The 15,365-nt window shown below is 44.7% G+C and overlaps 1 protein-coding gene and 1 long non-coding RNA gene across 2 annotated transcripts; one reads left to right on the top strand and one right to left on the bottom strand.

Moving 5' to 3' along the window:
• Positions 1–777: 777 nt before the first annotated feature.
• LOC136474397 (peroxidase 4-like) lies at positions 778–15,117 on the top strand. Its single transcript, XM_066471982.1, has 4 exons — positions 778–1,023; positions 1,136–1,327; positions 1,444–1,609; positions 14,726–15,117. Exons 1-4 carry the CDS (start codon positions 778–780, stop codon positions 15,115–15,117), a joined length of 996 nt encoding a protein of 331 aa, XP_066328079.1.
• LOC136474399 (uncharacterized) lies at positions 3,762–5,035 on the bottom strand. Its single transcript, XR_010762917.1, has 3 exons — positions 4,885–5,035; positions 4,491–4,581; positions 3,762–3,829 (listed from the first exon to the last, which is right to left on the bottom strand). It is a non-coding gene; the product is annotated as an uncharacterized lncRNA (long non-coding RNA).
• Positions 15,118–15,365: the final 248 nt, after the last annotated feature.

The raw sequence follows: 15,365 nt of genomic DNA, 5'->3' as shown, positions 1-15,365 counted from the left end.
CGCGGCCGCCACCCCCAAAAGCTCCTTCTAAGCCCGTCGGGAACAAACCCCCTAACCCTGCCGCCGCCGGAACCCTAACCGGTGAGGCGCCGTTGTCGCAGTAGGCGCGGGCGCGGTCTTCTTCCTCATCTCCGGTGGGGTGCGGGCGCGGGAAGGAGAGGGAGAGGGAGAGGAAGAGCGCGGGAGGGAGAGGGAGCAGGGTCACGCCGTCTCGCTAGAGCGCAACCGTCGCGTAATACCCTTTTGCATAAAAAAAATGGCAGCCATGCACGGGCAGGGTGCTAGGGTACCTTTGATCAAAGTATCAAACCGTGTTTCTCTTTGTTGCATTGCTTGGACACAATACAATACATACGTTCTGTTTCACTAAAGCAAAGCTCCATGCTTGCACGCTGTCCTAAAGTACAGACAGTCTGCATACACACTAGCAGTGTGAAAGGCGCAAGTGATTCCTAGCTAGCTGTTGCCTGTCGGGCAAGAAACCTTGATTGTCGTCTTTTCAACTCAATCGAAGTCCAACATAGTAGGTGAGGTGAAGCCGGTACATGACATGATGTACCTAATCATATATATATTTTCATGCATGCATGGAGTGCTTGCTATACTACCTAGCTTCAAGCTTATACTAACAGAGACTGAGTCCTGGAGTTTCTGCTATAAATATGGATGTCCTGATGTCCATGCTCCCCAGCTAGCTACTACCTCCAGAGCTCCAAGCAATACACCTCACTGCACTCGGAGGCACATAGACAGATAGACTAGCCTGTACTGTACGAGATGGCTGCAGCATCAGCCCCGAAATGCAGCGGCGGCAGAGGCGTCGTCGCTCTCCTCTTGCTCCTCGTGCTGCTGTCAGCCGGCACCAGCACCTCGTCGGCGGCGCAGCTGTGCACCAGCTTCTACTCCTACTCGTGCCCCGGCGTGTACGACGCCGTTAGGTCGGTGGTGCAGTCCGCCATCGCCAGGGAGCAGCGCATGGGCGCCTCTATCCTCCGCCTCTTCTTCCACGACTGCTTCGTCCAAGTACGCACATACAGTACTCGCTCGCTCCGCCATTAATTAGTAATTACTAACACAATCAAACAACTTGTGATTATATATATGTTTAATAATAATGTGATCGATCATGGTGTAGGGTTGCGACGCCTCGCTGCTGCTGGATGACACGCCCAGTTTCCAGGGCGAGAAGATGGCCAACCCCAACAACGGCTCCGCCAGAGGATTCGAGGTCATCGACGCCATCAAGTCTGCCGTCGAGAAGGTGTGCCCGGGCGTCGTCTCTTGTGCCGACATCCTCGCCATCGCCGCAAGGGACAGCGTTGTCATTGTAAGCCTAGCCGCCGGCCCCTCTAGCTTAGTAGTAGTAGTAGTATATATATTCTTTGAATCACTTGCAGAGCTAGAAGAAAGAAGAGACTGAACCAACTGCATGAACGCTTGCAGCTGGGTGGTCCGAACTGGGACGTGAAGGTGGGCAGAAGGGACTCCACTACGGCAAGCTTCAGCGGCGCCAACAACAACATCCCGCCGCCGACGTCGGGCCTCGCCAACCTCACGTCACTCTTTGCTGCACAAGGCCTGTCCCAGAAGGACATGGTCGCGCTCTCTGGTAGTATAATAATAACACTATTCCCACTAACCGTTGATAAATGCCATGTTCTCCAAGAATATTTCTCTCTTAACTATATATATGGAGATATGCATAATAATAATGTGAATTTAGCCATGCCACACTCTGTTTCTAAATTTAGATATATGGGAGTAGATGGAGTGATATGATGCAGCTGTATATGTAATGTAATATCACTACCGGAATTGTGATAGCTCCCTATGTCGCTAAATAAATAGATTTCTAGAGTTGTCTTATCCAACTTTTTAAACTTTCACCGAATTTATAGAAAAATCCATCAAGGTTTATGACATCAAATTAGTATCATTAGATATACTATAGAATATATGTTCATAATGTGCTTATTTTATATTCATATATGTTGTTACTCTTTCCTACAAAGTTAGTCAAACCTAAGATAGTTTGACTTACATTGGATTCTAGGAATTGATTTATTTGGACACAAAGGAAGTAAGATACTAAACAAGCATATAAAAATATGTGCCCACAGTATTATATACATTCCTGCATACAAGTTAGGTACATACCATACATGTGGCTACTTTTGGTGCGCCTCTCACTACCGGAGACTGTGTAGTTACCGAGTGCCCCGACAATTACTGAGTGTCAAAAGTCGGGGCACTCGGAAAACATTACTTACCGAGTGCCAACACTCGGAAAACATAAACACCCGGTAGTAGACCGCTTTACCGAGTCAGCACACTCGGTAACTTCAGACACTCGGTAAAACTACAAGTTTACCGAAGGAGCGCACTCGGTAAAAACAGCCACTCGGTATTGAGGTGCCACGTCACCTAGTATAGCAACCGTGCGCCAAACGGCGTCATGGCATGACATGTTTACCGAGTGTATAAGTATTTGCACTCGGTAATAATAAAGTTTTACTGAGTGTAAGTGCAGAACACTCGGTAAACACTATCTTTTACCGAGTGTATTGGCGCAACACTCGGTAAAATTCAACCAAATTTCTTGTTTTTCCCTTCATTCTTTTTCCTCTATCCACATATGATATTTAGTACTCCATTCCAAAATATGGTGTTTATTTCGATTTATTTACTATATTTCACAAAATTTTCATTCTTTATGAAAATTAGGTACATATCGTGTAAATTTAATTGTAATAATTAAAATCGAACTCGATAAATCACGAGATTGGAAGAATTAACATTGAAGCATACATCTATGTTATAGAAAAATTTTCATAACGTTTCGGAAGTATTTTTACATTCGTCGCTGCCGAACCGGTACATCTCCCAAAGAGACGCTAAACATTCACAATGACGAGTAGGATTTCTATTAAGAGTGAAATTCAACATTATGATTTGAACTTGGAATTTTTTAGATAGTAAATAGATGACATGAAATAGTTCATGTGAAAGTTTGGTGAATTTTAGGATTAAATTGGCATTTTTTTTGTTTTGCATGAAATAATGGATACTTTTACCGAGTGTGACCTCAAACACTCGGTCAAGGTTAGCCACGGCCCACCTGTCTGCCACAGTGGGCTGCCATGCTTCTGTTTATCGAGTGCCGTAGATCTGGGCACTCGGTAAACATGTACCAGGCCCACATGTCATTGGGCTGCGGTGCTTCTGTTTACCGAGTGCCGTAGATCTGGGCACTCGGTAAACATGTACCAGGCCCACATGTCATTGGGCTGCGGTGCTTGAGTTTACCGAGTGCCGTTCATCTAGGCACTCGGTAAACAGAAGCATTCAACACTTAGTCGTTTCTCCCTCAAATCGTGCACAGACACACACACACACCGCACACGCCCGCGCATCCCCGCCGCACCGCCGCCGTCCCCCGCGCCGGCGCCTCCCCGCCGTCCCCCGCACTTGCGCCCGCGCCTCCCCGCGCCCACGCCCGCGCCCGCGCGCTCCACGCCGACGCCGGCGCCTCCCCACTGCCGCGTCCGCCTCCTCCCCTCCACGCCGTCGCCAGCGCCTCCCCGCTGTCGCCGATGCCTCCCCACCGCCGCGGCCGCCTCCTCCCCTCCACCACCGCCGCCACCGGGCGGTCCCCCACAGCCGCCGCCACCGGGGGAGGGCGGCCACCCGCCACCACCGCGGGACTGCCGCCGCCGCGGCCGCCTCCTCCCCTCCACCACCGCCACCACCGGGCGGTCCTCCACCGCCGCCGCCACCGGTAAATAAGCTCAGACTTGGTCTTCAGTTCTTCCTCCATTGTCGTAATCTCCTGTGCAGTGCAAAACCAAACATGTCAACAAGATGAGAGATATTGGGTGGGTAGGTATCCTAATTAAGACCGGCAACTATGCACATGTGATTCTCTCAGTCTCAACTACTACCAAGGCATTTTTACAGAAACTGATTGCATGAAAATTTCATGTGCACATGTGTATGAATGTACTTGAAAACTCCATTGGGAACATTGTTTTCTAGAAGTGAGGATTCAGCCAGGCTATCAGTTCTTTCAATAATAAACACTTTCATTTTGAGTTAAAAGACATCCTATTCAGTACACAAGTTAATCAGAAAATAACAAAAATATTCCAATTTCCACTACATTCAGTGTCAAATTTTGCTGGGTTACATAGTTATCTTTATGTAACAAAAAGAGGTGATGCGAGAATAGGATCAAGGAGCCTTTGTAATGAAGTTTATACTGAATGTAACAAACTGCCTGTAGCAAGTAGCAATAGGTGAAATTTAGAGTGAGCTTTCCTAAGGATAGCGCCAACCACAAAAGATTATTTGGGCTCATCAAAACATGTGAAAAGTGAATACTCCTACCAATGAAAACTTGTAGTAATTCTCCGTAACCAGTCCCCACTTCAATTTAACCACCCTCCTTAATGCACTCTTATAACTATATAAGAAGATGAAGTGAAATATACCTTCCGAAGCATCTCTTCTGGAGTTGGCTGATCCTCACGCTGCAGGCTGATGAAATAAGACTGGAGCTTCTTGGCAGCTTCCATATAGTCACTATATTGCAGATAATAAATATTGACTAGAAAACATTACCACACTATGGCAGCCACTGCAACAACTAACCAAGACAAAAGGACAAATTTTACGATATTGTGCAGCATCTAACATATTTGCAAGACAAAGCCAAGTCTTGAATTTAGTTTACCATTGATCGAGTAATGATTGATAATACAACAGTTCATAATAATGTCAAATTAAATATGCCAACATATTTCCATGTTGTTTTGTATTGTATCAATGCATGATAAAAAAATCCAGAATTTCTACAAAAAAATAGATTTTTCTTCCATGACAAACCTCTGAATGGAGTTTTTCCATAGGCACCCATCCTTTAGGACCAGATAGGTCAGATATCAGGGCTGCAAGACACGTCGCTACAACCTTCTCTTCTTCTAGTAGGAGCTGTTGATTGTCTATTTCCTTCTCTGCACTTTGTATATCTAGCTTGCTGACTGCATAAATAAAACTAGTTAGGGATACACAAATAAAAATTTTGTATGAGAGCAGGTCAGTAGGATAATGCTCCTTTGGGTGAGTACTGCAATCTTCAAGAAGGAATTTTCTTTTCGTTATTAATTGGGCAAAGAAGTCATATTTTCCTTTTTTCGAGTTATGACTAGATGCATTTGTGCAATCTCTTTCTTGTTTCATTTTTTCTTGTATCTTGCTACTTTTGGTTTTGATGTTTTCTCTCAGTAGGGGTGCAATCCTTCCTGCCCCCTCCAAAAAAAAGGCATAGGAAAAGTCATTCACGTTACACTTGGTTCAAAACTAATTACAGCATATTCATATTTTGTGGCCAACAAAAAGGAAGCCTTCCCATTATCAATATTCATTCTTAGTAATTAAAAAAAATTACATCTATAATTAAAAAATAAGACAAGCCTGCACTGGCAAATGTATATTATTGCAAAGCATAAAAAAAAGAGAGGAAATGCCTGCCAACAATCAATATAGCAGTCAAGGTATACTTGAATTATTTGGCAAATAAACCATGTGGATAAAGTCATTTTGTGATTCCACACTTTCTGTTAGTATGCTAGAATTTGTGACCACAAGATTGATAGTGTTTATATCTTATTATTTTTACTATTGGTGATTGATGGTGGACTGACTTGTTCTACCCATAGTCTGCAAATTACATAAGTGTAAGTAGGTTTATTTTGTCACAAAGATTGGTGTCTGCACTTCCTTTAGCTAATTTATTTATAGCTCCCTACAGTGACATCATTATCAAGAGTCAGCAATGCTATGACCTTGCAGTCACAGTCCAATAATAATTTTCTCCATTTGATTGATCTAATATTTGAGCTGTTTTGATCTGATGTCACTAGGCATGCACTACTCTGTTCTTAGATTTGAGTAATGCTGTCTAATTATTGTTCTGCTCAGGTAGCTCTCGATTGCAATACTGCCATTGTTTAGCCATGTTTGAATTAGACCCGTGCGAAAAATATTCACTTTTGTTCTCTGGACATGGCCACTTTATTTCTGAAAAATTCCTCTTGTTGAAATGCCTGCAGGACGGGGGCTTCTAAGAAGCACGAGCTCAAATCTAAGCAAAAATTGGAAAAGAAGCTCAGGTTTTACTCAAGTAGGTGTGACCTTATCTTAAGTCAGACGATTTTTTTTCTATGAGATCTTGATTCATAGATTCCCTCATGTTGTCCTGTCATCCATCTTTCACTGCCTATTGAATTAGATGTATGTACAAGCCAGACATATGTAGGTAGTATGGTGTTGAGGGTTAAAAGTTTGATTGTATGGAAGAACTGACTGAAGTGCTGGCCTTAGGATAAAGGCATTTGTAGATACAAACTGGACATGTAACATTTGTAGATACAAACTGAATTTTCATAATTCTACAATGTGGATGATAGATAGCTCTATTTAATCTGATGGATAGAGACGAATGTTTATGAACTATATTTGTAAACTTCAAATGTTTACTTCGAACACATGAACCATGGAATCCCAGTCTTCATATTCAGTCATTTACAGTTGCAACATCTAGCAATGAGTAGCACGAGGTATCCCATGCTTGTACCTTCTTCAGCAGTTGGTCAATTTTGTTTTTCATACAATGTCATTGCATTTTCTAGAGAAGAAATATTAACTATCAATGGGTTGTCATCTCCATTCTTCATTGTCTGAAAAAGATGAATAATGGTTCTTTTGCATAGTCATCCGCATAGTAATGTTTACTTTCGGATGCTCCAGACAGGTGTCTATCTTAGCACTTGATTTCTCATAATGTAGAACTATCAATATTTCCCTAAACATTATGACTTTATCCACATGGTTTATTTGCCAAATAATTCAAGTATGTCACTGCAGAATTTGAGGCTGCCATCTCTGGTGTTCCTGGTAGTCAAAGAAAACATTATGTGTTTACTTTCAGTTTCTTGTATGGAGTAAATAGGTTATTTGTTAAAATACAGTATGAATGGATTATATTAGCTGAATTGCATTATATGTCTATGCAGTCTCTTGCTAGACAGCTAAGGTAATGATGTTAGATGAACTAAACATTGTAAAAACATACTGATATGAGAAAAGGGTCCAAAACAACAAATTTATGCTATTAGAGAATACACTGGAGGTAACTACAGAAGTAGACTTTTTGCTTCCTTCAAATCATTCCACATAAGACATAGTGCACTACTACTCTTCCATGTATTCCTCCATCTACAAGTGACATAGCGGCCTTTCAACCTTAGGTAAAATCTCATCATCCAATCTAGCAAACATCTTCTATGTGAATCGACCAAGAACATGAATGTCTCTTTATCATCTCATATGGTTTTTCTCTAGCACTACTACTCTATTGCTCTAAACTGCAATATCGTCTATATGTTAGGATGGATGACCGTCAGTGGATGTACACGGGCTATCAGAAGAGGGGTCAATACACAAATGAATGGATTGAGAAGGCCAATGATTTCATGACGAAGGCATTTGCAAACGGACGGCGACATGCCTGGTGTCCCTGTAGGAAGTGTAAGAACAAGGCAATGAAAACATATGAGGAGATGACTAAAGATCTTGTCAACAATGGATTTGTAGAGAACTATACCCGGTGGACCATGCATGGTGTACGCCATCGTGCGAGAGAAGAGGTCGTGAGACAACGGATCGAGGAGTTTGATTCTAAAGCCGGGGTGGCAGAAATGTTAAATGACCATGACAAGGCTTTCGATGAAGGAAGTGCAGAGCAAGAACCAGAGCAAACTGCAAAGGCGTTTTACGCCATGTTGGATGCGGCACAACAACCCCTTCACGGGCGCACCAATGTTTCTAAACTGGATGCCATTGCACGTCTAATGGCTGTGAAGTCCTAGTTTAGCTGGAGTAGAGAATCCTTTGATCAACTATTGATAGTAGTTGGCACCCTACTTCCGGATGATCACGTTCTGCCAAAGAACACGTATGAGTCAAATAAAATCCTTCGTGCACTCAAGATGGCATACAAGCAGATACATGCTTGTCCAAACGGATGCATCTTATTCAGGGGAGAACATGCTGATGATAAGTACTGCCCGAAGTGTAAGGCATCTAGGTACATTGAGTTAGAATCTGGTGATGGTCGGAAGACGCAAACAAAAGTCGGTGCAAAGATCCTGAGGTACCTTCCTTTCATACCGAGGATCCAACGGCTTTTCATGAGCGAGGAATCCGCAAAACAGATGACATGGCACAAAACTGGACGCCGATACAATGACAAGATGATACATCCGTCCGATGGTGAATCATGGAAAAGCTTCGATCGGAAGCATACCGACAAAGCTGACGAGGCTCATAATGTACGCATTGCACTGGCAACTGATGGGTTCAATCCTTATGGAATGGGTTCTTCACCATACACATGTTGGCCCGTATTCGTCATCCCTCTCAACCTCCCACCTGGCGTCGCCTTTCAACGACAAAATATTTTCTTGTCACTTATAATTCCAGGACACCCGGAGGCTAATATGAGTGTGTACATGGAGCCTTTGATAGACGATTTGGTCCGTGCATGGGACGAAGGGGTAGTGACATACGATCGATTCACAAAGACAAACTTCAGAATGCATATTTGGTACCATTATTCCATGCATGACTTCCTGGCTTATGGGTTATTTTGTGGCTGGTGTGTTCACACGAAGATGCCATGCCCGATATGCAAGTCAGCTGTGGAGTTCTTTCGGTTGGAGAAGGGGGGCAAGTTTTCTTCGTTTGACAAACATCGACAATTCCTCCCTCTTAACCACCCATTCAGGAGAGACAAGAAGAACTTTCGAAAAGGTGTCACAGTGGAAGACTCTGCACCGGAAATGATGACAGGTGCCTAGGTTCTTGAGATGTTAGATGGTCTTGTGGTCGACAATGAAAAGGGGGGCTTCGTGGGATACGGAAAAGAGCATGCATGGACACACAAGTCATGCTTGTGGAAGCTTCCTTACTTTAAGGACCTCCTTCTTCCACATAACATTGATGTAATGCACACTAAAAAGAATTTCGCCGAGGCGGTCCTTCACACAATCATGGACTGGGAAAAGTCAAAGGACAATGTCAAGGCTAGATTGGATCAAGCAACGCTGTGCGATAGACCAAAGCTAAACATGTTGCCTCCCTTACGCGGGAAGTCATGGAAGAAGCCTAAGGCCGACTTCGTCCTAACGAGGGCCGAAAAGAAAGAAGTTCTTCAATGGTTCCAATCGTTGATGTTCCCTGACGGGTATGCAGCGAATTGGAGGAGGGGTGTGAACTTAAGTACCATGCGAATCACAGGGCTCAAGAGTCATGACTACCACATATGGATTGAGCGCCTTCTTCCGGTGATGGTTCGTGGCTATTTCCCTGATCACATCTGGCGAGTGATGGCAGAGTTGAGCATGTTCTTCCGCAAGCTATGTGCTAAGGAGATATCTCGGACCAAGATTGAAGAAATGGAAAGAATGGCCCTGGTGTTGCTCTACAAGTTGGAGAAGATCTTTCCCCTGGCTTCTTCAATCCGATGCAACATTTGCTCTTGCACCTACCATATGAGGCAAAAATGGGGGGCCCTATGCATGCCCGTTGGTGCTATCCAATTGAGCGATGCCTAAAGGTTCTTAGAAAAAAATGCAAAAATAAATGCAAAATTGAAGCTTCCTATGCAGAGGCATCCATTGTGGAGGAGGTGTCATACTTCACAACAAGATACTATGCCGACAACCTTCCTAACGTGCATAATCCACCCCCTCGTTACAATGCTGCCGATAATCAGTCGACCCTTAGCCTTTTCCGAGAGCAACTCGGAAGTGCAAGTGAACCTACCTTGAAGATGTTGAGCCTAGAAGAGTGGCGCTCTATCTAGCTGTATGTGTTGTGGAACCTTGAAGAGGTTGGCCCATACATTGCGTAAGTTTTACACAAACTTGTTTCTTTTCTTGTCAATATTTCGCATGCACCCATCCAACCCTCTTGTTAACGGCCGTTACAGCAAATTTGTTCTCCTCTACCATCGTCCATCATGGAGGGAACCCACCGAAGCGGAAGTTGAAACCCTTCTAAGACATGGCGTGGGAGAACGAAATCCCACTTTTATTTGTTGGTTCAAGGAGGAGGTACTGTTCAATTTCATTTGTTGTTTGTACTTAACTCTCAACTCGACAAATATATAACGAATCATCCTACTTGAACTAGCAGGCCAAAACTGACGTGTCTATGAGTGCCGAGTTGAGGCAAGTTGCCAATGGATTTGAATTTAGGGTCAAGTCATTCTCTATGTACGATGTCAATGGATATCGCTTTCACACAACTCGGCACGAGCAGAGTCGGCCGAATCAAAGAACCACAAATACCGGTGTTTTCACGCCAGGCACAGATGGGTTGGACTACTATGGAATAATTGAAGAAATATACAAACTCAAGTTTCCTGGTTGTGTACCTCTTCGTCCTGTCATATTCAAATGCCATTGGTTTGATCCCAAAGAAGTGATAAAGACCCCTGAGCTTGGGTTAGTCGAAGTTCTAAAGTCATCCGTCTTGCTAGGAGACGACATGTACATTGTGGCCCAATAGGCCACGCAAGTTTATTATCTCTCATACCCGTGCCAAACCAAAGACCGTCTTAAGGCGTATGATGTTGTGTACAAGGTATCGCCGCATGGTAAAGTACCCGTCCCAAACGATGATGATTATAACATCGATGCAAACACATATGACGGAGAGTTCTTTCAAGAAGAAGGATTAGAAGGGAGTTTTGAGATTGTCTTAGATGTAGATCTCGCAATGGAAGTAGACAATGATACGGTCATTGTTGACGAGGATGATGGAGAGGAGGTTCACAACGCGAAGGACTTGTTATTACTTGAGCAACACCATTCAGGCAGTGTCGCTAGTGATGAGACTTTGAGAGACGATCATAATTACGTCGACAATAGCGATGATGAGATTTTTGGCCCACCTATCGATGATCTTGATGATTATTTCTAGTACATGTAAGATCTGTAGTACTTATGGCAATTTTATACATGTATGATACATTTACTTATTTTGCATCTCTTTTATACATGTATGATACATTTACTTATTTTGCATCTCTTTTATACATGTATGATACATTTACTTATTTTGCATCTCTTTTATACATGTATGATACATTTACTTTTGTATATGCGTACTGATAGTTTATTCCTTTTGTTGCAGGTGATTGATGGTGGGCGGTGGAATCAGGAAGATTAGGTCGGTTATGACCTTACTGGCTGGTGGTGAGGGGTCCAGCCAGGGTGGAGGAGGAGGGCGTGCACAGACTGAGGGTGGAGGACGTGCCCAGGGAGGAGGAGGAGGACGATGACAAGGGCGTGCCCAGGGAGGTGGAGCCCAGGGTGGAGGTGGAGCCCAGGGTGGAGGAGGAGCCCAGGGTGGAGGAGGAGGACGGCGACGACGAGGGCGTCGAGAGCCAACACCTCCTCCACAGGACGACGACGACGAGTTCGTAGCGGCCACGGAGGAGGATGATGAGGAGGAGGAGGAGACCAGGGAGGAGATAGCGGAGGTGGTGGAGGAGGCACAGAGGGAGGATGAGGCCGAGCGGGCTGAGCGCAAGGAGGATGCCGACTTGCTGGCAGAGGAAAATGGGGTGCCTACGGTTTGGCTACGAGGGTCGTCGCGCCTCCCAGACTTACCCATACAGAGACGGCTAGTGATTCGACCCTCCGGAACTAAGTAAGTAATTTTTGCATGTTAACACTACTTCACAGGTTTTTAAGTTATAACAGAAACTAATATTCAATCTCAATAACTTTGTGCGGGGATTGGGAAATGGTGATCCCAGGGAGTCACTCTCGCCGAGTAAACGGGATCCTAGGTCTTCTGTGCAGGGCAAACTACCCCGGGATGGTGAGGATCGATGGTGTTGTGCAGCCCGCCATGAAGTGGTCCCACTGGCACGCCGCCAGCGATCAGACTGATCGAGCTGGCAGGTGTTATAACAGCAAGGCCGACCGGGTGATGAAAGAGCTATGGGTACTTGTTCATCACACTATGCTGATAATAACATCACATTAATTGTATATTACTGACTGTATTTGCTTGTAGGATTACTACACCTTGGCGGAGGGAGTACGTAGGGAGGACGTGGATGACGTGGTGAACAGAGTCTATGTTCACCGAGTGCAGGACCTCTTCTACGAGACAAAGCTCCTGTGCAGAAGAATTTACCATGCCCGCAGAGGACACAGAGTCACCAGAGCACAGGCAGTGCACCTGCCCCTGACTAAGGAGCAATACTTGACGGTAAACATGAGATTACATCGTCTGTGATTAATTGCACTGAAATTGATTTATGATTTGTCATGTGCTCGTGTATGTGCAGGTGCCTCCTACTTGGTGTGCGGGGATGGACAACTGCTGGGAGGCCATTGTGGACAAGTGGTTAAGTGAGGAGTACGAGCAATATCACGCCGTACGCTCATGTTGCCGTGCGATGATGCAGGGTTCCTCACACAAACAAGGCCCCACTACCCTCAAGGAATATGCAGCCAGATATGTACGTGGATTTCATTTTGTTGTTGCTATGCTAACTTCTGAATGCATAATATCTTATTGTTGTGCTTCTTCCTACAGACGTGGTTCCACCCCAGCCAGGAGTGCGCCTCGTTCAAGGCATATGCCTTGGCACACAAGGGCAAGGCAAAGGACCCTGACCTCGTCTACAACCCGGAGGACCCGCCCGAGGCATACAGCAACCCGAGTGTGCACAGGCGCCTCAGCGAGTACACGGCGATGGCGAGAGAGATCCATGGGTCAGAATTTGATCTGAGCACCGCTGACCTCGAGGGTGACATCGTCATGAGGTTGGGACCAGGTAAGCCACACGGGCGGTACTATATGGGCAACAGCACCGTAGACACGGCCAACACTCAGACACTCGCCCAGATTAGAGCCTGGAGCACGAGTTCGAGTCCGGCCATACGCCCACGCTCATAGCCCCAGGTGGTAGCACTCCAGGTTAGTTCTGTTGCATTCGTTGTCCATTCATTTTCTACTCGTTCTTTATTTGCATTCTAACTATGTGATAAATAATTGTAGGCCCAGATTGAAGCCCTACAGGAGTCACAGCAGGCCTCACAGAGCCAGCTTTAGGCCCTCGAGCTGTCGCACCAGGCCGAGTTGGCATAGGAGAGGGCATGAGTGCAGGCCCAGCTTGAGGCCTTCCAGCAGGCGCACAAGGACTGGTACGAGTACATGGCCCGTTTTTCTCAGAGCATGGGCCAGCCTCCACCACCTCCGCCGCCGCTGATGATATCGTTGGTGCCTCCACCTCCGCACGATGGCACTCCTATGAGTCACTTAGATGCACTCTTCACTTTCGTGTCATATAGAGCTACCTTCGGCTTATACCTTAGTTTGACCTACCATAGCTTAGACCTTAGAATTTGCTTTGATCCAGATAACTCACATGTGCAATCTCATTCTAGGGACCTTCTACAGCTGGATCGAACAACGATATGCAGGGTGATCAAGACCTAGACTTGACTCCGTTTCTCCGCAGGCCTCCGACCATGTGACAGGCCATCCGACCTTGTTTGATAGGTTTTTATGTTGAACTGTGGACTTGGTTGAACTTTGTGGACTTTGGACATATGTTGATGGTGTTTGTGGACTTTGCATGGTGCTTGTTGACATATGTTGGTTATTGTGAGTGGATGTGACATTTGTGGACATATATGTGATATATATTGCCTATCTGTCATGTTATTATAATTTCCTGTGATTTTGTTGCTTATTGTGACTGGATATGCACTGAAATAAACAAAAAAAATTCTGTGGACATATTTTACCGAGTGTAGCACTCGGTAAAACAGAGATTCTGTCAGTTTTACCGAGTGTAGCACTCGGTGAAATAGCGAACAGAACCAAATTGGTTCTGATTCTGTGAATTTTGCCGAGTGTGCCATTTTTTACCGAGTGCCGCGTCCCCACTCGGTAAACATTATTCCTGAAGTTTATTTGCGGAATTGTTTTAATCACGAAAATGGTTATTATTTTACCGAGTGTTAGGAGTTACACTCGGTAAAAATTATTCAAAAAATTTATTTGCGGAATTGTTTTAATCACGAAATGCTAATTTATTTACCGAGTGGTGCTAGTGACACTCGGTAAACGTCGCCGTTAACGGTCAGTTTGGAGGCTGACGACCGTCAAGTCATAATTGTTTACTGAGTGTCGTTGTAGCACTCGGTAACGCTCTGCTCCGAGTGCGCCGATATTAGACACTCGGTAAAATAAGCTCACCGAGTCGTTGTTTGCCGAGTCCACTTTACCGAGTGTGGCACTCGGTAAAGAGTTTGCCGAGTGTGTAGCACTATTTGCCGAGTGTTACTCACACTCGGTAAATATACAGTATCCCGTAGTGTCTTGCCTACAATCAAATACGTTTATCTTCCTTATTACTGATTAGAGAATCAAGAAAAGCTGTACTTTTATATTTTTTTATTTTAAAAAGAAGATACTTCAAAAACTTTATGTGCTATAGGTTAAGTTAATTAAATGGTATAGTACGGATCATTCATTTCCTCCACCCCATTTGTAACTTTGTATCATGTTTAATTCATTCCAAAATATAAGTCATTAAATATTTCCATATGTGTCGCTTTGCCTCTATTGCTAGGAGCTCACACCATTGGCCTAGCACGTTGCACCAACTTCAGAGCCCATGTATACAATGATACCAACATCGATGGCAGCTTCGCAAGAACAAGGCAATTAGTTTGCCCTAGGACCTCAGGGTCAGGTGACAACAATTTGGCGCCTCTGGACCTTCAAACACCAATTGTCTTTGAGAACAACTACTACAAGAACCTTGTTTGCAAGAAGGGGCTTCTACACTCTGACCAAGACCTCTTCAATGGTGGATCCACCGATGCACAAGTCCAATCATATGTTAGTAGCCAGAGTGCATTCTTTGCGGACTTTGTGACCGGCATGATCAAGATGGGTGACATCACACCATTGACCAGCTCCAAGGGGGAAATCAGGAAGAACTGCAGAAGGATTAATTAAGAGGTAGTGCACACTAGCTATCTATCTGTTGAGGATTTTCAATAACGTCCTACTTTCTTTCAAGTTTGTAATCCACCACTGGAAAACTGGACTTTGCCGAGTGCCTAAGCCTTTGCTGAGTGCTTTTTATCGTGGCACTCGGCAAAGCAATATTTTGCCGAGTGCCGCACTCGGCAAAATAAAGCACTCGGCAAAGGTGGCTTTGCCGAGTGCCAAGCACTTGGTAAAGCCTGGCTCTCGGCAAAACT

This window comes from Miscanthus floridulus, chromosome 8 (assembly GCF_019320115.1).
Source record: "Miscanthus floridulus cultivar M001 chromosome 8, ASM1932011v1, whole genome shotgun sequence".
NCBI classification, from domain to species: Eukaryota; Viridiplantae; Streptophyta; class Magnoliopsida; order Poales; family Poaceae; genus Miscanthus; species Miscanthus floridulus.
Note: the sequence above shows the minus strand (reverse complement) of the source record. Positions and strands in the feature narration are given on the sequence as shown.